Source organism: Megalops cyprinoides, chromosome 3, assembly GCF_013368585.1.
Source record: "Megalops cyprinoides isolate fMegCyp1 chromosome 3, fMegCyp1.pri, whole genome shotgun sequence".
NCBI classification, from domain to species: Eukaryota; Metazoa; Chordata; class Actinopteri; order Elopiformes; family Megalopidae; genus Megalops; species Megalops cyprinoides.
Genome location: NC_050585.1, coordinates 8,345,980 through 8,363,760, shown reverse-complemented (window position 1 = coordinate 8,363,760; position 17,781 = coordinate 8,345,980). Strand labels below are relative to the sequence as shown.

The following is a 17,781-nucleotide window of genomic DNA, read 5'->3' as shown; positions in this document are numbered from 1 at the left end:
AATAGTTGCAAAAACTCGCAGTAATCGACTTGTTGACCTCATTAAAGTTTCGCAGGGAAGGCATCTGGGGTAAAAGTACCGTAGTTTACCGCAAACCTGTGAATGCCATCCTGTTGTAGTCCAAAGAACGCGGCAGAGCACAAGCATGACTTTATTTGAAGCGCAATCAGAAACCTGTGGTAAACATTCTGAGGTACTGGAAATATTTCCTTTTTATTAAGTGCTGGGAAACGGCCATGACTCTCCCTTCAAGAGCCTGGCATCATTGCGCAGGTATAGGTATTTAGGCTGCAGCATGTTACACAACTGCTGCGTAATACCTTTTGGATATGGTTCTTTTTCTTTTTCCTGTCGCAATACGTAGGTGCTGGTTTTAGAGTGCAAACATGGCAATGTCAGTAGTGCTTTACAAGAAAAGCCACTGCAGTCAATGTATAAGAGTTTCTGAACAATCAACTGCTTACAGTAATCAAAATCATTGCGTGAGAATCAACTACTAAAATGGTTAAATACTGTTAATGCTCCTTTGTGCTCAGGCACATGTAATAGGCCAAATGAGGAAATTGTGAAAAAACAAACTAATTTGAATGTGGATCTTGTATTAAATACCACAGTACTTGGTAGATAACTTACTTGGAGTAAAAGCTGTGCAGTTTGTCTAAGTTTTTGGATGTCAGGTTTCATGGCAGAAAAAAAAGAAACGTCGCAAAGGCAACATAGGAAGACAACACCCACTGAGGCAGCGTTTGACATATTGGTCAATCGTGCTAGAAGAGTTGCTGAGCTATGGCATTTCCGGCTAGACGACGTCAAATATGACAGAGAAGCTCAAGAGCAATTAACTGGAGCGAAATTATTACTGTATGTTCGTTCATTTACTTCATCTTTTACCTTGCATTTGAGAAAACGGCAATAACAAAAATCACGACCAGCTGGCTCCGTTATTTCGTATCGCCGCTAACGGAAGATTAGCGCACTTTGCCCTAAGGGGAAAACTGGACACTCGAGTCGTTTCAATTGAACGCATTATGAAGCTTTCTCATGTTTTTGAATGCAGCCCAGCTGGAGACGGTGGATAAACACAGTCACTTTCTACTCCGGGGGGAGTACTAGGGCATGGGTTAAACCCGTGCTTTCCCCTTCAGCATTTTGCATATTGGACGCCTTTCCCATTGAATTGCGGGCATATACTTGTACAGCACATGAATGAATATCTTCTCAGGCCAGTTCCTAACATGACACGCCTGTATGTTACGTAACTCCGTTTTGTTCAAAGTTACATTTCCCCCAATCTGATAAACGAAGATTACGCCTACAGTTGGAAGGACTAAGACGTTCAACACTGTAGCGTTACCCTAAACGCTGTTGTTGTTCTTAAGGTTTCGAGACGTTCCAACTCCATTCGCATTGTGAAAGCTACCATGCATACCGCACTGCTTATTACCGGGGTAGTTGTAGGAATTTATACAATCTTATGGCATACTATCCTTAAAGGGCCGAGGTGCAAAAGCACGACAAAACTGCACGGGAAAACTGTGATCGTAACAGGTGAGTTGGTGGAAATATCGATGCGCAGTTTACACCTTAAATGTCCATCGATAACGATGTACAATTTAAACTGTACCAAACACGGGTTATATAACGGTCCTGCCTTATAATTTAAATAGTTGCAGCGTTCTTGCATTACGCTTACCGCAGGAAGGAACGCTGATTTTCCTTATATTATTTTGCGAATTGTATCGATGAGCACGGGCATATCGTAGATACCTGCGATGGGGCAGGGGGAAGCATGCCTTTCAGCGAGGAAATATACTAAACAAACACTCAGAAGAGTGTTTTATTTAGATTTGCAGAAAAAGAAGGGATACTTTGAAACATGGATATTCGACGTTATTTGGTGTTAAAATACTCAAGCGTTTGGGACTATCCCGCTATTGCGCTTTGAGTTATTTTGTTCTCAACGACAAGTGGTGGGTCATGGAAATTAACGCTGCGACAATATTTTTGAAGAGGAGCAAAGCAAGTAGGCATGTTGTTCTAACTGGCAAACCTTACGGGTCCTTGAGGCAGAATTGTTCATTGTGAGCAGGTTTGAGACCTCTGTGATATATTTATTTATGATTTCTAACAATTTTTTTGTACTACTGTGTGTCATACAGCTGGGGTGGGGTAGCGGAATACACCTTTATTAGATAAATCATCTGGGTAATATAGCAATTTTATAGCAATTTTTGCAAAAAGTAGAAGTAGAAAGTAGAAGAGCTCCCCTCTGGGGTGTGTGCAGAGATGACATCCACTCCTATTAAGGGGTGAATCTCCTGGTGCAGTGTTTCCCAATTACTTCACAGGGTATCCAGGAATTGTATAAACTGAGTTGGTTTTTTTTAATTAACTATTGCTTTGTTCATTATATTACATCAGTTGCTCTGAAAGCACTCTTATCCAAAGTGACTTACATACCGTACATTTTTTTACATATTATCCTCTGGGAAATTTTTACGGAGACAATTCTGGTTTATGTACCTTGCAGTAGGCGATTTGAGGGGGGATGCTATCCCCCTTGTTAGCAAAATGACCAAAATGTATCCCTCTTGTTAACCTGCCACCCCCCCCCCCCCCCCCCCCCCCCCCCCCCCCTCCATCCCCTAGTTAGTAGCAGAAAATGCTGCGTGTGAATCTGCCATTCCCCCTGTTAAAAATTAACAAATCACTTACTGGTACCTTGCACAGGGGTACAACATTACATTACATTACATTACATGCATTTAGCAGACACTCTTATCCAGAGCAACTTCCATCACAATAGAACATAAGTCTATCCATTCAATTTAAATGAGCAACAGTGTCAGACCAGGCTAACAACTATCACAGACCAGTGAGTGTGAGCATAACACTATTCTAGCTCTACCACAAGTTAACCTATGCACTCTTACAAAAGCCAAGGATACTGTGATACAACAGTCCCTAGAACACAAAATCAAAATGCATCACAATACTACATAAATATGATATATATAAAATCTAAAATATATATAATCTATATTTTTAAATTATTTTTAATTTTTTTCTTTGTTGGGACTATAGATTTTATAGCCTATACAATCAGTATTGACTTATGTTGCTCCAGTTGAGTTGAATTAAAATTTGTATTAAAAGTTATGTTTATGTATGCTAATGCAAAAATTAACATATGTCATCTTTCCTTTACAATTAAATCACAAACACTTTCAGAAAATGAAAGACTATGCCACGTTTGACTAAATGGCATTTTAAACAAAGTGTCTGATTAATTGCTTTGTATTGGCATGATTCAGCTGTCCTAAACTGACACAACCAGCTGCTCATAAACTCTTGTATAAGTAGTACTAGCTCATGCATATAACAGAATGGCAAGAGAACAGGTATTGTGCCAAGACATACATACAGTGTTCTGAAAAATGCATGTCACACAGGCCACACACAGTGACACAGAAAAACAAAAACATATTCACAGTTTACACTCCACAGAGTAGGCCAAGGCAAAAAGCACTGCCTCAGGCAGAAACTGTCACAGGGGTGAGCGGCCCATTATTAACCCCTGACCCTTTGATGAGCACTGAGGGTGTCTCTCCCCCAGGGGGCAACACGGGCATAGGGAAGACCGCTGCTCTCGATCTGGCCAGGAGAGGGGCGAGGGTCATCCTGGCCTGCCGTGACCAGCAGAGAGCGGAGGCGGCCGTCCGTGACCTCAGGAGGGTGAGGAGCGTGCCGTCTGTGATGCAGCCGCGATGGAGAGAAACTGACTTATCCCGGGCACTTTTCCCATTCCCTGCGCTCTCACCCCATTTTTCAGGAGAGTGGGAACAATGAAGTGGTGTACATGCACCTGGACCTGGCGAGCCTGAGGTCTGTGCGTTCCTTCGCTGAGACCTTCCTACAGACAGAGCCCAGGCTGGACCTGCTCATCAATAATGCGGGTGACTACGTTTTAGTCTGCTTCTGTATGTCTCACGCAAGAGGCAGTGCATGTTATATTACATTATTATATGTCTGAATATGCCTAGTTGTGTCCTTGTTTTGTACAGCATTTCACGCTGTTTTGTCAAATGCACTTTGTACTTGCACTTTGGAAGTTGCTCTGGATAAGTGTGTCTGCTAAATGACAAAATGCAAATGTAGATGTAAATGGTATTCACTGAAATGTTCGAACTGATTACATTATTCTGAAGCAATTCAGGTTCGATACCTTGATCAAGGGTACAATAGTGGTGAGTCACTTGAGGCTTCAGCATTGAAATTACAAGCTCACTCCCTTAAACTCCGCCCACTTACATGCCCAGTTTTGCCACTGGTAAACGTTTATCTCTCCGATGCAGGAATTTTCATGTCAGGCAAGACGGAGGACGGCTTTGGAATGATCTTCGGTGTCAATCATCTTGGCCACTTTCTGTTAACCCTTCTGCTGCTGGAGCGTCTGAAAGAGAGTGGTCCAAGTCGAGTGATAAACGTGACCTCTAAAGCACACTATTTTGGCACAATTGATTTCAACTGCCTGAGCACCCACAATGAGCTGGGTGTGGGGACATCTGGCTTTGAAGTGTTCAAGCTATACAGCCACAGCAAACTTTGCAATGTGCTGTTCACCTATGAGCTAGCCAAGAGACTGCAGGGCACCAATGTCACCTGCTACAGCCTGCACCCAGGTCAGTATCACCCTTGACACCAAGAGAGCAAGGTTTTAAGCAGCCAATGTGAGAAATGGAAGCCATTAGAGTAGGAACATACATTGCTGCATATTACAATTATTATGATATATATATACTCTATCATTGCCTTAAGTCACTATGAATAAGAGTGTCTGTTAATTGACAAACAAATGAATGTATAAGACTGAGATACTGCATATGTGAGAATCAGGATTTCTGCCACGCGTAATAGTATTTCCTGTCCCTTGTCCTTTCCCGAGTATCTTAAATTTCTCATTTCTGTATTAGTTTGTTGGTCATTTTCTCTTTTTCACATTTACTCAGTGTGTAGAGCCACACAAATATTTGTTTTTATACATAAACAGTGCTGATATGAGGCTTGAGGTGAAGTGGTATAATGCACATGGCAGTGATTTTGTATTCCACAGGAGCAGTCAAAACAGAAATAGGTCGTCACATCAGCGGCTTCTGGAAGATCGTCATACAGCCCATACACTCTCTCTTCTTCATGGATCCAGAGGCCGGTGCCCAGACCACCTTGTACTGCGCCCTCCAGGAGGGCATTGAGCACCTGAGCGGGCGCTACTTTTCCCACTGTGCAGTGCAGGAGATGTGTGCCAAGGCCAAAGATGACGCCGTCGCCAGGAAGCTGTGGGAAGTCAGCGAGAGATTGAGCGGCCTGGTTTGAGAATGCACCGACACCTGGCTGCAGATTACAGACGAGACGGCTGCCAGAGACGTGCTCTCTTGGAACTACACTTTATGCTTTAAGACGGAAGTTTATTAAATAACTTTGTAGATGGAGATTTTAGTAACTAAAACAGCAACAAAACATGCACCACTGAAAACATATTTAATTAAATGTATTTAAGTAAATTGGCTGTGTTCACAGTCTCTGTAACTACCTTTTCCCACTGCTCTCGCTGACTCTTTAAGTTAAATTTTTCTGTTTTAATCTGTTATATGTACTTTCTTATTTGTGTAGAGAATCAAGTATATGGTGAATTTTAACTGAAATGTCAGGATTTTATAAATTTTTCTCTGTTCTCCACATTATCCAACATTTAAAAACATCACAAGTGGGTTTAATTTCTTTGCAGGGCCATATTTATTGAAATACCATAGTGGCTTGTTAGTTTTCTTAAGTTTTTGTCACAATTCATGATTTTCCACTCTTCCTTTTTGTGCCAATTCAGATGACAGGGGAAAAAATATATGAAAATAAAGTCAAATATTTCACTGCATAGTTTTTCCTTTTTTATTCCATTCTACCATCACAGTAAATATTATGAAACCTGAAAAGTGACACATTGTTACCATGATCAGCTCCACTTGTATGTTAGTCATATTGAGGGATGAAGCTAGTTTCAACACGTTTTCTAAAGTTAATGAACCTAGGACTAATGTGTGAAAACTGATTGAAACATCGTTTTGACATGTAAATCAATTCTGATGTTTTACATACAGTCGTCTTCTGCGCGCAGAGTGAAACCCATAACACGGCACTTCGACACTATTTATACCCTGGAGCCAATATAGCTGGAAGCCCAGAAAAAAAACAAAACAAAAAACGATGGCTCCAAGATTTTTAACGGCAGTCTGTCTTCCGTGCTACCAACCGAAACTAAATTTTGGCTGTATTCATTTGTAACGTTTCTGTAGAAATACTGAAAATATTTACCACTCTATGCTATAGGGTATGTTTTTTATTTTCTGCATTTGGGGCAGAAAAAATGTAAATAATAACGTTGTAGATATTCAGCCCTGTCTTAGAAGTGTGTGGCAATATCCATATTGTTAAAGTGTATTTTTCAGTTCAGATAATACATATGAAATACAACAGCTCATAAAATAAATCATCTATAAAAAGCCAAACCAACAATAGCTCATGAGTGTGTACGAGTTCAAAAGCTCTTCTTACTGTAGCGAAGGAGCGACATAAAAATGCTTAAATTCTTTGTCATCTTGTTTTCATTTGAGGAAAAGCATACATTTTTCTTTGAAATGCCTGAACAATAGGCCTATATATGCCGAGTAAATGACACAAAAGTTAACAAAAATCCTGGACAAAAATCAGCGCGTGAGCATGTCGGGATGACGTTACCAAATCTGAATGAGCTAACCATTCAGAACCGGTTCGGCCAGTACACCGAGGCCAGCTATCGAGAAAGAGTCGTCTTGAATCGGAAACCGGTAAAACAGGCAGGATGACAGACTGACCGAAAAGCGTTCGCATCCTTGGCAAGTGCAGGCACATTCGTGGCTCTTGAGAGCACAGGAAGAGCACGGCACCTGCGAACAGATTGTTCCCGCGTTGAGATCATGTTAATGTTATTTGTTGCAGCTGCGACTGTGGTCGGCGTTTATGTCATCTTGGTTGAAACCCTCTTTAAGAGATCTCAGTGTAGAAGCTTTACAGCAATGGCTGGGAAGACTGTGATTATTACGGGTAAGTTTTTATTGGCGTAACGATACGATCGTCTGTTTTACGAAGTTCTCGGTGAATCTCCAATAGTTTTATGAGCCTTATACTTTTTTTTTTTTTACATGTAAATCTGCTTTAAGCAAAAGCTGCGTACAGGTTTGAAATGATCGTCTAACTAACTTCTGTTTGTGTTCGATAATGGTAGCTCGTGTATTTTGGAATGACTCAATCAATGAATCAGGTAGTGTTTTTTAGAATTCACCAGATCACTGCATTGAAGGAAAATGCGTCCTCCTTTGGGCAGCTACATGTCTTTGAATTGCTTTCAGATCTGAGTTGGTGACGTGTTGAGTGCACATATAACATTTAACTATGACAAGCATGCTACACAGTTCTTTGCCCGTGGGTGTTGTCATAAAGTTTTCTGATTTTAAGGTATAATTAACCTTGACGGCAGTCAAGTTTATGGGTAAGTGGGCTTTGAAACAAAAAAAAATCTGAAACGAGTTGCTGTTGTAACCTGATACATCAGATTAACAAGGGTTAAAATTGGATTTTAAATTTAAACCTGAACACCTCAACCTCCTAATATTTTAGAGACTCTCTCTTCCAGGGGGCAACACGGGCATAGGAAAGGCCACTGCTCTTGATCTGGCCAGGAGAGGAGCGAGGGTTATCCTGGCCTGCCGCAACCAGCAGAAAGCAGAGGCTGCCATCGGCGATATCAGGAGGGTGAGGAATTGCCATGATTCTTCTCACATTTTGCTGCATATATAATAAATACACACACTATCAATTAATCATATGTTTGAGCACAAAAGTGGTTTTCAGCCTGCCTGGAGAAATGGGAATGTTGGTGTACGATGGCAACTGATCACCACTGCCCCCCTCCTGTTTCAGGAGAGTGAAGTTGCCGATGTGGTGTACATGCAGCTGGACCTTGCGAGTCTGAAGTCTGTGCGCTCCTTCACTGACACCTTCCTGAAGACTGAGCCCAGACTGGACCTGCTCATCAACAATGCGGGTGAGCTTTTGTGAGAGTACTCCTATAACCTTTGAAAGACCGTATTATCTGGCGGGGTTGAAACTGTGGGTGAAAAACTCATCTTTTGAGACGTCTCTCTCATACCTCAGGCTTGGTAGCTGATGGGCGCACCGAGGATGGCTTCGGGATTGAGTTCGGTGTCAATCACCTAGGCCACTTCCTTCTGACCTGTCTGTTATTGGACCGCCTGAAGGAAGGAGGTGGCGGACGTGTGGTCACAGTGTCCTCCATGGCCTACCGCTGGGGCAAAATAGACTTTGAGGCCCTCATTACCAAAAAAGACCTGGGCACTGGGAGATACAGCTGGCAGTTTTTCCAGGCCTACTGCAACAGCAAGCTCTGTAACATCCTCTTCACTCATGAGCTAGCCAAGAGGCTAAAGGGTACCAATGTCACCTGCTACAGCGTTCACCCAGGTTAGTCCCTTTATGTTTGAGGGTTCAGACTGAACATTCAGAAAGTTGCGCGATAGTTTCACTGGCAGTTAATTTAAAGACCTCATGTTTGGTTTACAGGAGGTTGTTGGTTAAACCTCAGCTGGGACATACCAAATACTTAATGGGATACTAAGCTCCAGTTTACTTGGTGCTTGGCAATGCAAAGAAGAATTAAGGCAATTGCGAGTGTGCTGCTGACCTCAGCCTGACTGTTGTCCATGTTTGTCTCATGCAGGGATTGTGAGAACGGAGCTATCGCGGAATGTCAGCTTGTGGCAGAAGGTGTTCATTGAGCCAGTGGCCAGAATGTTGTTCCTGGATCCGGAGGCCGGTGCCCAGACCACCTTGTACTGCGCCCTCCAGGAGGGCATCGAGCACCTGAGCGGGCGCTACTTTGCTTGCTGTGCAGTGCAGGAGGTGTACGCCAAGGCCAGAGATGACGCCGTCGCCAGGAAGCTGTGGGAGGTCAGCGAGAGATTGAGCGGCCTGGTTTGAGCACTCGCTGACACCTGCCCTTGTAGATCGGGGATGCAGAGATGGGACTGCCACTCACACTCTGCTTGTGTCATTTTGGAAATGGCTATATTTTCAGACTGCATTTGACACCTTCAGATGCCTTGCCTTTCCCTGCCTATGTAACTGAATGTACCCTCAGTGAAATGCTTGAAAGTGTCATTGAATTCTAATGAATTTAGCTGGATGTTTTGCGAGGGAAGAGTGCTGTTTGAGAACAATGGTTCATTGTACACATTAAATGCACAGTCAGAGTACCCATACTATGTGTCATGAAAAAGCATCGAAGGGCCAAAACTCCTTGGCAAACACATCAGTAATGTATATAAATTTATCATTTTGCTTTATAAGAATAAATGATTGCAAATGATGGTTGTCCTTCGTCTTTTTTTTTTTTTAAGCCCTGAAACATTCCAGATTTCTTGTGTAAGAATGTAAATTAAATGTGTTGCTCCCACAGATAAAATTTTGCATTTTTAGCATGGTGTTCCCAAAGTTTTGCCACCAATGGAGATAAACCCCTGACTGCAATCGCTTAACAATGGTGCTGCCCCTCCCCAGACTGCCATCAGGGCAGGGGCTGTTACCTCATACTCCAGGAGGGAGTCATTCTAATTGTATAAGACAGAACCTAACCATACTGTCATTTTAACATGTTGTGTACACTCATCGGCTGTTTGACAGCTCCTTTCTTCAGTTATGGATATCATTGTTATAAAACACAAATCATTAAATTCTATTGGATTTGGTGTTTACCAACACTTGGAAAAGTTCAGTATTAAATTATTATGAATTACATTTTAGGCAAACTGGCACCGTGCTGGTTATTGATACTTTTAAAGAAAATGAATGTAACTAAGGAATAAATAAGGCTAAAAATGGGATCAATGTTATTCGTCTTTTCTGGAAATATGTATTTTATGCTGTGTTGAAAAGCTTCTTGAAATAAAGTCACCTCATTGATGAAGGCGAAACCTGAGATTGTAATCGATGTCTTGTTTTTAATCTATCTATTCATTTGAAGGGAGCTTTAATTACCCAATGAAAATAAATAAAAATCCTGCAACAGTGCCCATATGTGGAACTTGTCTATCAGTCAATATGAACTTGAAATAGATGCAGCCACAGCGTATACCACCTACAGAGAAACGTCTTTAATGTCAATAGGTTAAGGGCATGAACTCTTGGTGGAAATATATATTGCAACCATAGTTCAGAATGTGAGCACACCCACGCCAGTTTCTTTTAAAGGAGCCAGATGTTGCTGTAGGGAGTTGAATGACCCGAGGGCAAACCCTGTTATAACCCTCGCTTTTTTTTTAGGAAGAAATGTCCCAGCATTACGTGATTTGTGTGAGATCTGACGTTCACCACCAGAATGGCGTGGTACATAGGTGAAATGTTTAGCACGGCTAAAAGCCCTTGTCATCAGACAAGTTTCACAGGTTCCTCGGAGCACAGCTTTCACCTTTAGCCCCATTCTCCGAGCTCTGCCCCTGTCTTTCAGGAACGTGGGAACAATGAGTTTGTAATCAGGTGGTTGTGGGGAGCCTGCAGTCTGTGAGCTCTGTGGCTGAAGTCAGTGCCAAGATGGGACCCGGTCAACAACAGATGTGTGTAGAATTCTTAACCCCAGTAAATTCACCAAAGTTGGTTGTTGGGTTATGGGTGGTTGATAAAAAAGAAAACAGTGTAATTTGTCCAAGGTTCCTGGTTCTGCATATTTATCATTTAGTAGACGCCCAGAGACTTCCAGAGTGATGTACAGTGTGTTAATATGTTTACATTTACGTCATCCAGCAGACGCTCTTATCTAGAGCAACTCCCACTTACGAGCACAAAGCACATAAGACAAAGTGTTACACAAATGAGGACGCCACAAACGCCATGAAGATTTGTCAATGCCAAACACACCACTGAGATCACAAGTGTGCACCCGGCCAAGCAAGCGGAACACAATGTACCTGACAGAAAGAATGTACCATTCCAACACAGTGCCAACACAACAATCTGAAGTGTAACTTCCACGTATAAAGGATGGGGAGGATGCACATTGTTATTTAACTTCGTTAACTATCACAATATGGGACAGTGATGTGACAGAGCCTCCCTGGTGGACTCTCGCCGGTAGATTCTCATGAGATTCTGACAAATGGGCTGCAGCCAGGCAAAGGAGGCTTTGCCCTTGGTGTTTATTGTCACACGCCATGGCTACTCACAGGTGATTGTGCTGGAGTGCCTGAATGAGGTGGGGCCAGACACACACGGTGAATGCACCGGTCCCTCTCGTCAGCCCGGGCTCCTTTGACCTCATCACACGAACAGCAAACATGAGCCGCTCGCCAATCTGGTCCAAAACTGGCTTCAGGAAGCAGTGCTGCCGGGTGTGCCTTAGCACCTCAGCATGAGGTAAGCCCTCTCTTGGAGGCGAGTGTGAGGGTGTGGCAGTCCTAAATTTAAGATCAAATTGCACCTTTTTTGACGTACGATTGATTTTGGAAATGTAAAGGGAAGAAATTTTTTTTGGTAATTTCTGTAAGACCTTTGCTGTTTTCCTCTATAGCATAAAGTCTTGAGCCAGGAGCCTAGGCAGTAATGCAAATGGCAAAACAGCATATAGATTAACTTGTGCTTTTCACAATTATATTTTATAGTCTGATTCACTGCAACAACCCATGTTTGTAGAGGGGTCATGGCATCAGAAAATCCGTTTTCACATGACCTGTTACATTTTGAAATTAAACTGTGTGAGCTAATTAATTTGAAACAAGCAATATAAAATGGAAATATGTACACTAAAATTAAGTGAGGACTACCCAAATAACTTGTCTGACTCATTGTACTTCAAGCTTGTCTCGTCTTTGACTTTGTGTTCAGGACTGCAATTCCACAAAACGACAGGCGGTGGTAGTGTTTAATTTGTTTTCAGTTTTGACGGCGTGGAGGAAACTTTTACTTCCTGATTGGACCTCATGGACCGTACGCGAAGAAGAGAGGCGGTTGGTTTCAATGAATGGAGGTGAGACGGTGGCAGTCAGAGGTACGATGGAACCTGTGTTCCTTTATGTCTATGTAAGAAGAATCGTGAGTGTATAGCTGTCGTGTTGAGTCCACAGTGAAGCTCTGGAGCCGCATAGCTTGCTAGCTGACTGTAACATGTCTGACTTGGCTAGCTAGCGATTCACCTATCTAGCTGAAAAGGTCGAACTATTAATTCGAGGTTGCAAGGTTTAGCTTGTTAGCTAGGCATTTTACTAATTACTACCTAGCCACAAGTATCTACCACTAGTTACAGATAGCTACCCCTCGAACATTTGTAAGTTGCGACTTAGCAAGCTAATAAGCAAATGAAGTCAGAGAGCAGGGTAGCGGTAGCAGGTACATATTTTATTGGTTTTGTACAACTATTACGTTGTGAAGATTAGATGAAGAACGTTAAATTGGTAGACTGTCCATCAGAACATAATCAATGTGAAACCGCTCAAATGTCTAATTAATTTAAGCAATTTTTGCTGGGCGGTGCTACGCCAAACTAAAGTGTGATAGTTTGACAGTGGTGAAATTCAACACCAAAAAGAAGTATGTTAAAAATGTTATTAATGGATCAGTGTAGCTTAATTCAGAACACAGAGAAGCTTATGCAGTGTACATAATATTGCTCCCATTGAAAACACAGTTCATGGCACACAGAATACTGAGTGTATAGCACTATTAACATGTACATGCACATACCACAAGGAATGCTGCTCTCGAATCACAGGTTGGAATACACTTCACGGCGTTTTGTACTGCGGTCCAGTGAATAGCGGATTTCAAACCAACCAAAAGGTGTATACTGCCACCTGCTGTACAGCAGGTACAACAAATGTACACAGAAAATTTACCAAGGTCTACAGAAGGTGTCTAAATATCTCCTGGTGACTTGAGTCAATTTGTGTATTCAGCGTGTAGTGCGAAGCGAGGCACCTTTCTCTAAACATATCTTTCTCTCTTCTTTAGGTGTAGTTGCAATACAGTTTAATCTGTAAATACAGTTTTGCTGACCATTGAATGACGTCGGTTCCTCCTCTGATGGGAAAACGGTAGAATTGTGGGTGTTGGTTTACCTGAGAATGAACCTGCGTTTGTTGACAGGGGTTCGTGCATGTTTCAGGAAGTTGAGCTGCACTAGAGATGTAATTTTGAGACTGGGTATCCATGAAACTCCATGGTGGAGGCCCTACCATTCCTCTGTGACTCTGCTGTGCTCAAGAGAAGATGGCTCCAGACCTGGGGAGAGGTGGTGGCGCGGTGCTCCGGACTCCACCGAACACAGCGTCATGGAAACGACGCCCACTAGGGGGCAGCAGAGGTCAGACGGACGGAAAGCCACACAGAGGCCTTTCTCAAAGAGAGGATCCCCCGGGAAGCCGGCCCACTCGGGGAAGGGACCCGCGTCCTACAGCAGGATCCCGTCTGACCTCCAGCGCCTGAGTCAGGAAGACTTCCCCCAGACGCAACAGAGGCTGGAGGTGCTGTTTGGCGTGGCGCCCTGCCTGCTGGCTCTCACTCAGGGCCGGAGGAGGGCGCGCAGGCTGTTTGTGAAAGAGACCAGTGCCCCCCAGAGGGCTGCTGTGCAGCAGGTGTGCGAGGAGGCCCAGAGGCAGCGGGTTCGAATCCAGCTGGTCAGCAAGAAGGAGCTGGACAAGCTGTGCGAAGGCCGAGTACACCAGGGCCTGTGTCTGGAGGCCAGTCCCCTGGATTACCTCAGAGAGGAGGACACTGCAGGAACGCACGGCGACAGCGCCGAGACCCCCCTGTGGCTGGTCCTAGACGGCGTGCAGGACCCCATGAACCTTGGGGCCATCCTCCGCTCTGCATATTTTCTGGGGGCAGACAGGATCATCAGCAGCATTCACAATAGGTATGATTGGTAATGAAGCCTGCCTCTATACATTTTAATGCAGAACTTAGGCTAGAGTGGTCCTGCCCTGTGGCTGAGTGCCATCTTTGGCGATATTGGAAGTTGTCAGGGCATAGTGTGGCCGACCCTGTCTGTGTGCTTACACTGTCGTTGAAATATCTGCTCGATGCGTTATGAACAGTGATGTCTTTGTGCGCAGCTGTCCCTTGACTCCGGTTGTGAGCAAAGCCAGCTCTGGGGTGATGGAGGTCATGGGAGTGTATGGCTGTGACAGCCTGCCTGACATGTTGAAGGTACCTGTGCCATGTTGTTCAGAGCTTGTTCTGGGAACATTTCCTCGTGAAGGATTTTTAAGAGATTTGTGATAACATGTGCATCCACCAGGGGGCAGGAGTACACCGTTGTATTGGTCGTGTTTTATTTACTAGCACAGGGACATACAGTGCAAACTACTTTTCACAAGCCAACAGCAGCCTGTAATTCAAACCTACTGTCCATAGGTGTTTGGTTCAGAGTAAAGGCGCCATTTCTCCACGATTGCTGGTCTATAGTATAACGGGGTCTTGTCTATTAAAATATTGATTGACGTTTGCCTCGTGGTGCAGTTGCTCCACAGCGAGTGACACGTTTGCCCTCTCTGACGCAGGTGAAGGTGAGGCAGGGCTGGCAGGTGGTTGGCACGGTGGGGGTTGCGGAGGTGGACACGGACGTCCCCGTCCTCCGCTGTTCCGATTTCCAGCTCACCAAGCCCACGCTGCTGCTGATAGGTGAGCCTCCGTGACAGCCAGGCAGACCCGTGTGGGCTTCGTCAGCGTCCCCTCCCCTCTCCTTTCCAGACCACGCTCTGTCGTTTGGTTCCCTGTGTGCGTGTGCGTGTGTGCGTGTTTGTGCGTAGTGTAAGGCTTCATCTATGTCTCTGTGTTCTTATCCGTTTTTGTGTGCATTGACGTGAGCGTATAGCGTTACGGATGGCGTGTGCGTAACCTGTGTGCTGCGGTGTCTCTCTGACATGTCCCTCCTCAGGCGGCGAAGGTGACGGCCTGTCCCTGGAGCTGCGCCGGCTGTGTCAGGCCCTGCTGACCATCCTCCCCTCCAGAGAGCTGCACCCAGGTGTGGAGTCCCTCAATGTCTCTGTGGCGACAGGTAAAGCTGCCCCCTCGTGTCAATGTATATCCCCTCTGCGCCAAAGGCCCCATCCGTTTATTCTCTGACTGCATTTACAGCACTCTCATCCGCAGCACTCTCATCTATCCTCAAGTTTTATCGTAATTAACTTAATTAAGTTAGTGTCAATGTTAAAATCAGACATTTACTTAAAGCAACAGATCTGATCACATCAGTGTGACTTGTTTAAAACTAAAACAAAGATCTGAAATTATTTCTCTCTTAAATTTGAAGTCTGTTATCTATTCACTACCTTCTCTAAATTTAACTACTTAAAAAATAAGGCATAGTTAATCAGCTGCAGTGTGTTCACCCATAGTTTTATATTATAAAGTTCCATCCAAATATCTCAATTAAGTAGTCTTTGTTGGCCAGACCTTGATTGTTACAAATTTAGTCTTGTCCTAGAAGTATCTTTGACAGGAGAAACGTGAAAAAAATCCAAGATGACCGTATCAGTGGGTTTTGACACTGTGTTTTTGCACCTCGTAGGCATTCTTTTGCACACGCTGCTGTCGTCACGGAGACCAGCGCGTCGATGACCGGCGCGAGGTGTTTGCTTTGGACGCACTCCCAGCTCCTCAGTACAGTACTTAGACCGGATTACAGCATCAATTAGCGATCTGCGCAGCGGAGGCCCGGGATTGATTGAGCATTTTAATGCATCCGAGACGCGGGGGCCTGGAGCAGAGGCCGGCCTCGGACCGCCACGCAGCGTCGGCACGTTGCCACGGACGTGTGTCGCCACAACCCGGGACAGTGGTCTCCCCAGCAACTACGGGACAGTGGCAACACCACGAATCTGAGTCCTCGACTTGCATGGATGCTTATTTGATACCCGCATTCTCTGTAATACTTTAGGTGCCATTTTTTATTACGACTGTTTGCTGCTTCTCTGATTTCATTCTTAATTCAATTGTCTGATCATGAATGTGATTTTTTTGCATTTGTGGTTTTTGATGAGTGTACTGTTGCTCTCAGAAAAAGTAAATAAAGGGCCAGGAAACCTGTGCATATATGCATAGCAGAGTCCTTCATTATGTGCTTGTTATGACTGCAGTTGATCTGCATCTGGTTTCCAGTGTATTTTCATGAAGTTGTGTCTGTTCCATGTCTGTTCATACCCGTGGTTCTCTGTTGCGTGTGTGTGTGTGTGTGCGTGTGTGTGTGTTTCTATAGTTGTAATAAGCCAGTGGCCTGCACAGGCCAGTGTTGTCTGGAAACGGGCACAATGATGCTGAAATGCTATCAGTCAACATGGACACAAATGTGATGGAGGGAAGAAACAGAAGAGTGGTATTAGGCTGTCTGTCATACCCAATAAAATATCCCTGCCAAAACACACACACACACACACACAAACACACACACACAAACACACACACACACACACACAAACACACACCGTGATGGAACCAATCAGCAAATGGAATCATCCTTGGGGTCTTGTTACTTCCACAGGTGCAATTAACCTCCGCATCTGCTAATCTGTGATTAACAAGCTTTACAAATGTGCTAAAACTTGCTAACGAACTCTAGGAAGGCTTCTATCACTTCTTATCTCTCTCCCCCCCTCCTCCTAACTCTTCCCCTGCTTTAGAGGCCCCGAGCAGCAATCTCCAGCCACGAATCACTCTTGTCCCTGTGTTAATTAGCAGAGGTACTTAATTTTCCGTAATTAAAGAGGAGTGGGAGAGATAGGTAGACGGCACAAAGGGCGGGCTGGCCGACAAAGCCGGCAGGTCGGAGCGGAGACCGGGCTCGACCGGTGAACAGGAGCGGACTGGCAGCTAATGTCAGCGCAGGCCACTGGCTGACTGCCGTTGGTCTGATATGACAGGTGACGAGAGTGACAGGTGTGGCCAGGAGGTCCGTGTCGTTCAGTCTCTTCATCCGAGACTCCCTAATGTTCTACTGCAGCTGCGGTCTTGATTTCTCTTAAAACGTGCTGCTGTCAGGTTCATCGTGCATTGCGGCACTGGTGAGCTGAAGGTAGCTCAGTGTTGTCACACGCGATTCTCACTTTATATAAGGAATCAGCCTGAATTGGGAGCCCTATGTCCATTCTTTCTTATTTCTGACATTTTGTTTATGTTGCTAATGCAAATAATGCTAAAAGAAAAAAAACACTCACTCTGTAGTCACTGTAAACTCCTGTCATCAGTTTTACTTATTTTTAAGAAGGAAAGATATCTTTTTTTTTGCTTGTAATGTCTCTTTGGAGTATCTATGCATCTGCATCAGCTCAGACTTGATTCAACAGACTCAACATTGGCTCCAGGTCCACCACATAAATTCAACATCACAAGAGCTGGGAACAAGCCTTTTATTTAGGTATGTCATTGAATCAATAAATAAAAGTGCTGCCGGGTAATGCCTTTATATGACTATCAGGTGAAACCTTGCTTTCATTCCTTTCTCTTCTTGCAGGGCTTGTTCCAAAGCTCAGATCTTCACCTAGAAAGGAAGGGGCATTAGTCTACTGTCTTGTTCAAAGACTTACAGCAAAAATACTGCCTAAGTCATGTTTCACAGCTTATCAGGAGTACAGATCACATCTTTTCTGTCAAGATGCCAACTTATGCATAAACATATTTCACTATGTGTGT

General features: G+C 44.0%; 3 protein-coding genes across 7 annotated transcripts; all 3 read left to right on the top strand.

Moving 5' to 3' along the window:
• Nucleotides 1–1,315: 1,315 nt before the first annotated feature.
• On the top strand, nt 1,316–5,597 carry LOC118774220 (dehydrogenase/reductase SDR family member 13-like). Its single transcript, XM_036523398.1, has 5 exons — nt 1,316–1,548; nt 3,617–3,735; nt 3,833–3,956; nt 4,356–4,682; nt 5,114–5,597. Exons 1-5 carry the CDS (start codon nt 1,422–1,424, stop codon nt 5,371–5,373), a joined length of 957 nt encoding a protein of 318 aa, XP_036379291.1. The 5' UTR covers nt 1,316–1,421; the 3' UTR covers nt 5,374–5,597.
• Nucleotides 5,598–6,910: 1,313 nt separating this feature from the next.
• On the top strand, nt 6,911–9,475 carry LOC118775168 (dehydrogenase/reductase SDR family member 13-like). Its single transcript, XM_036524921.1, has 5 exons — nt 6,911–7,134; nt 7,724–7,842; nt 8,011–8,134; nt 8,245–8,571; nt 8,828–9,475. The coding sequence occupies exons 1-5, from the start codon at nt 7,008–7,010 to the stop codon at nt 9,085–9,087; spliced, it is 957 nt and encodes a 318-aa protein (XP_036380814.1). The 5' UTR covers nt 6,911–7,007; the 3' UTR covers nt 9,088–9,475.
• Nucleotides 9,476–11,147: 1,672 nt separating this feature from the next.
• mrm1 (mitochondrial rRNA methyltransferase 1 homolog (S. cerevisiae)) lies at nt 11,148–16,178 on the top strand. 5 transcript variants are annotated; one of them, XM_036523097.1, is made up of 7 exons: nt 11,148–11,514; nt 12,035–12,124; nt 13,259–14,008; nt 14,208–14,301; nt 14,655–14,775; nt 15,032–15,151; nt 15,665–16,178. In XM_036523097.1, the coding sequence occupies exons 2-7, from the start codon at nt 12,078–12,080 to the stop codon at nt 15,712–15,714; spliced, it is 1,182 nt and encodes a 393-aa protein (XP_036378990.1). In that variant the 5' UTR covers nt 11,148–11,514; nt 12,035–12,077; the 3' UTR covers nt 15,715–16,178. The 5 variants fall into 5 exon arrangements, with proteins under 5 accessions (XP_036378990.1, XP_036378989.1, XP_036378993.1 ...); XM_036523096.1 differs by having other exon boundaries at nt 11,983–12,145; nt 13,240–14,008; XM_036523098.1 differs by lacking the exon at nt 11,148–11,514 and having other exon boundaries at nt 12,071–12,145; nt 13,105–14,008.
• The last annotated feature ends 1,603 nt before the right edge of the window (nt 16,179–17,781 follow it).

Bases quoted from the DNA above. Each gene is read 5' to 3' on its own strand.
- LOC118774220 (XM_036523398.1), top strand. From the start codon at position 1,422: ATGCATACCGCACTGCTTATTACCGGGGTAGTTGTAGGAATTTATACA. The intron at 3,957-4,355 runs GTGACTACGTTT...TCTCCGATGCAG, and splicing joins CCTGCTCATCAATAATGCGG to GAATTTTCATGTCAGGCAAG. The intron at 4,683-5,113 runs GTCAGTATCACC...TGTATTCCACAG, and splicing joins CTGCTACAGCCTGCACCCAG to GAGCAGTCAAAACAGAAATA.
- mrm1 (XM_036523096.1), top strand. From the start codon at position 12,115: ATGAATGGAGGTGAGACGGTGGCAGTCAGAG. The intron at 12,146-13,239 runs GTACGATGGAAC...GTTTGTTGACAG, and splicing joins TGAGACGGTGGCAGTCAGAG to GGGTTCGTGCATGTTTCAGG. The intron at 14,776-15,031 runs GTGAGCCTCCGT...GTCCCTCCTCAG, and splicing joins GCCCACGCTGCTGCTGATAG to GCGGCGAAGGTGACGGCCTG.
- LOC118775168 (XM_036524921.1), top strand. From the start codon at position 7,008: ATGTTAATGTTATTTGTTGCAGCTGCGACTGTGGTCGGCGTTTATGTC. The intron at 7,135-7,723 runs GTAAGTTTTTAT...TCTCTCTTCCAG, and splicing joins GAAGACTGTGATTATTACGG to GGGGCAACACGGGCATAGGA. The intron at 8,572-8,827 runs GTTAGTCCCTTT...TGTCTCATGCAG, and splicing joins CTGCTACAGCGTTCACCCAG to GGATTGTGAGAACGGAGCTA.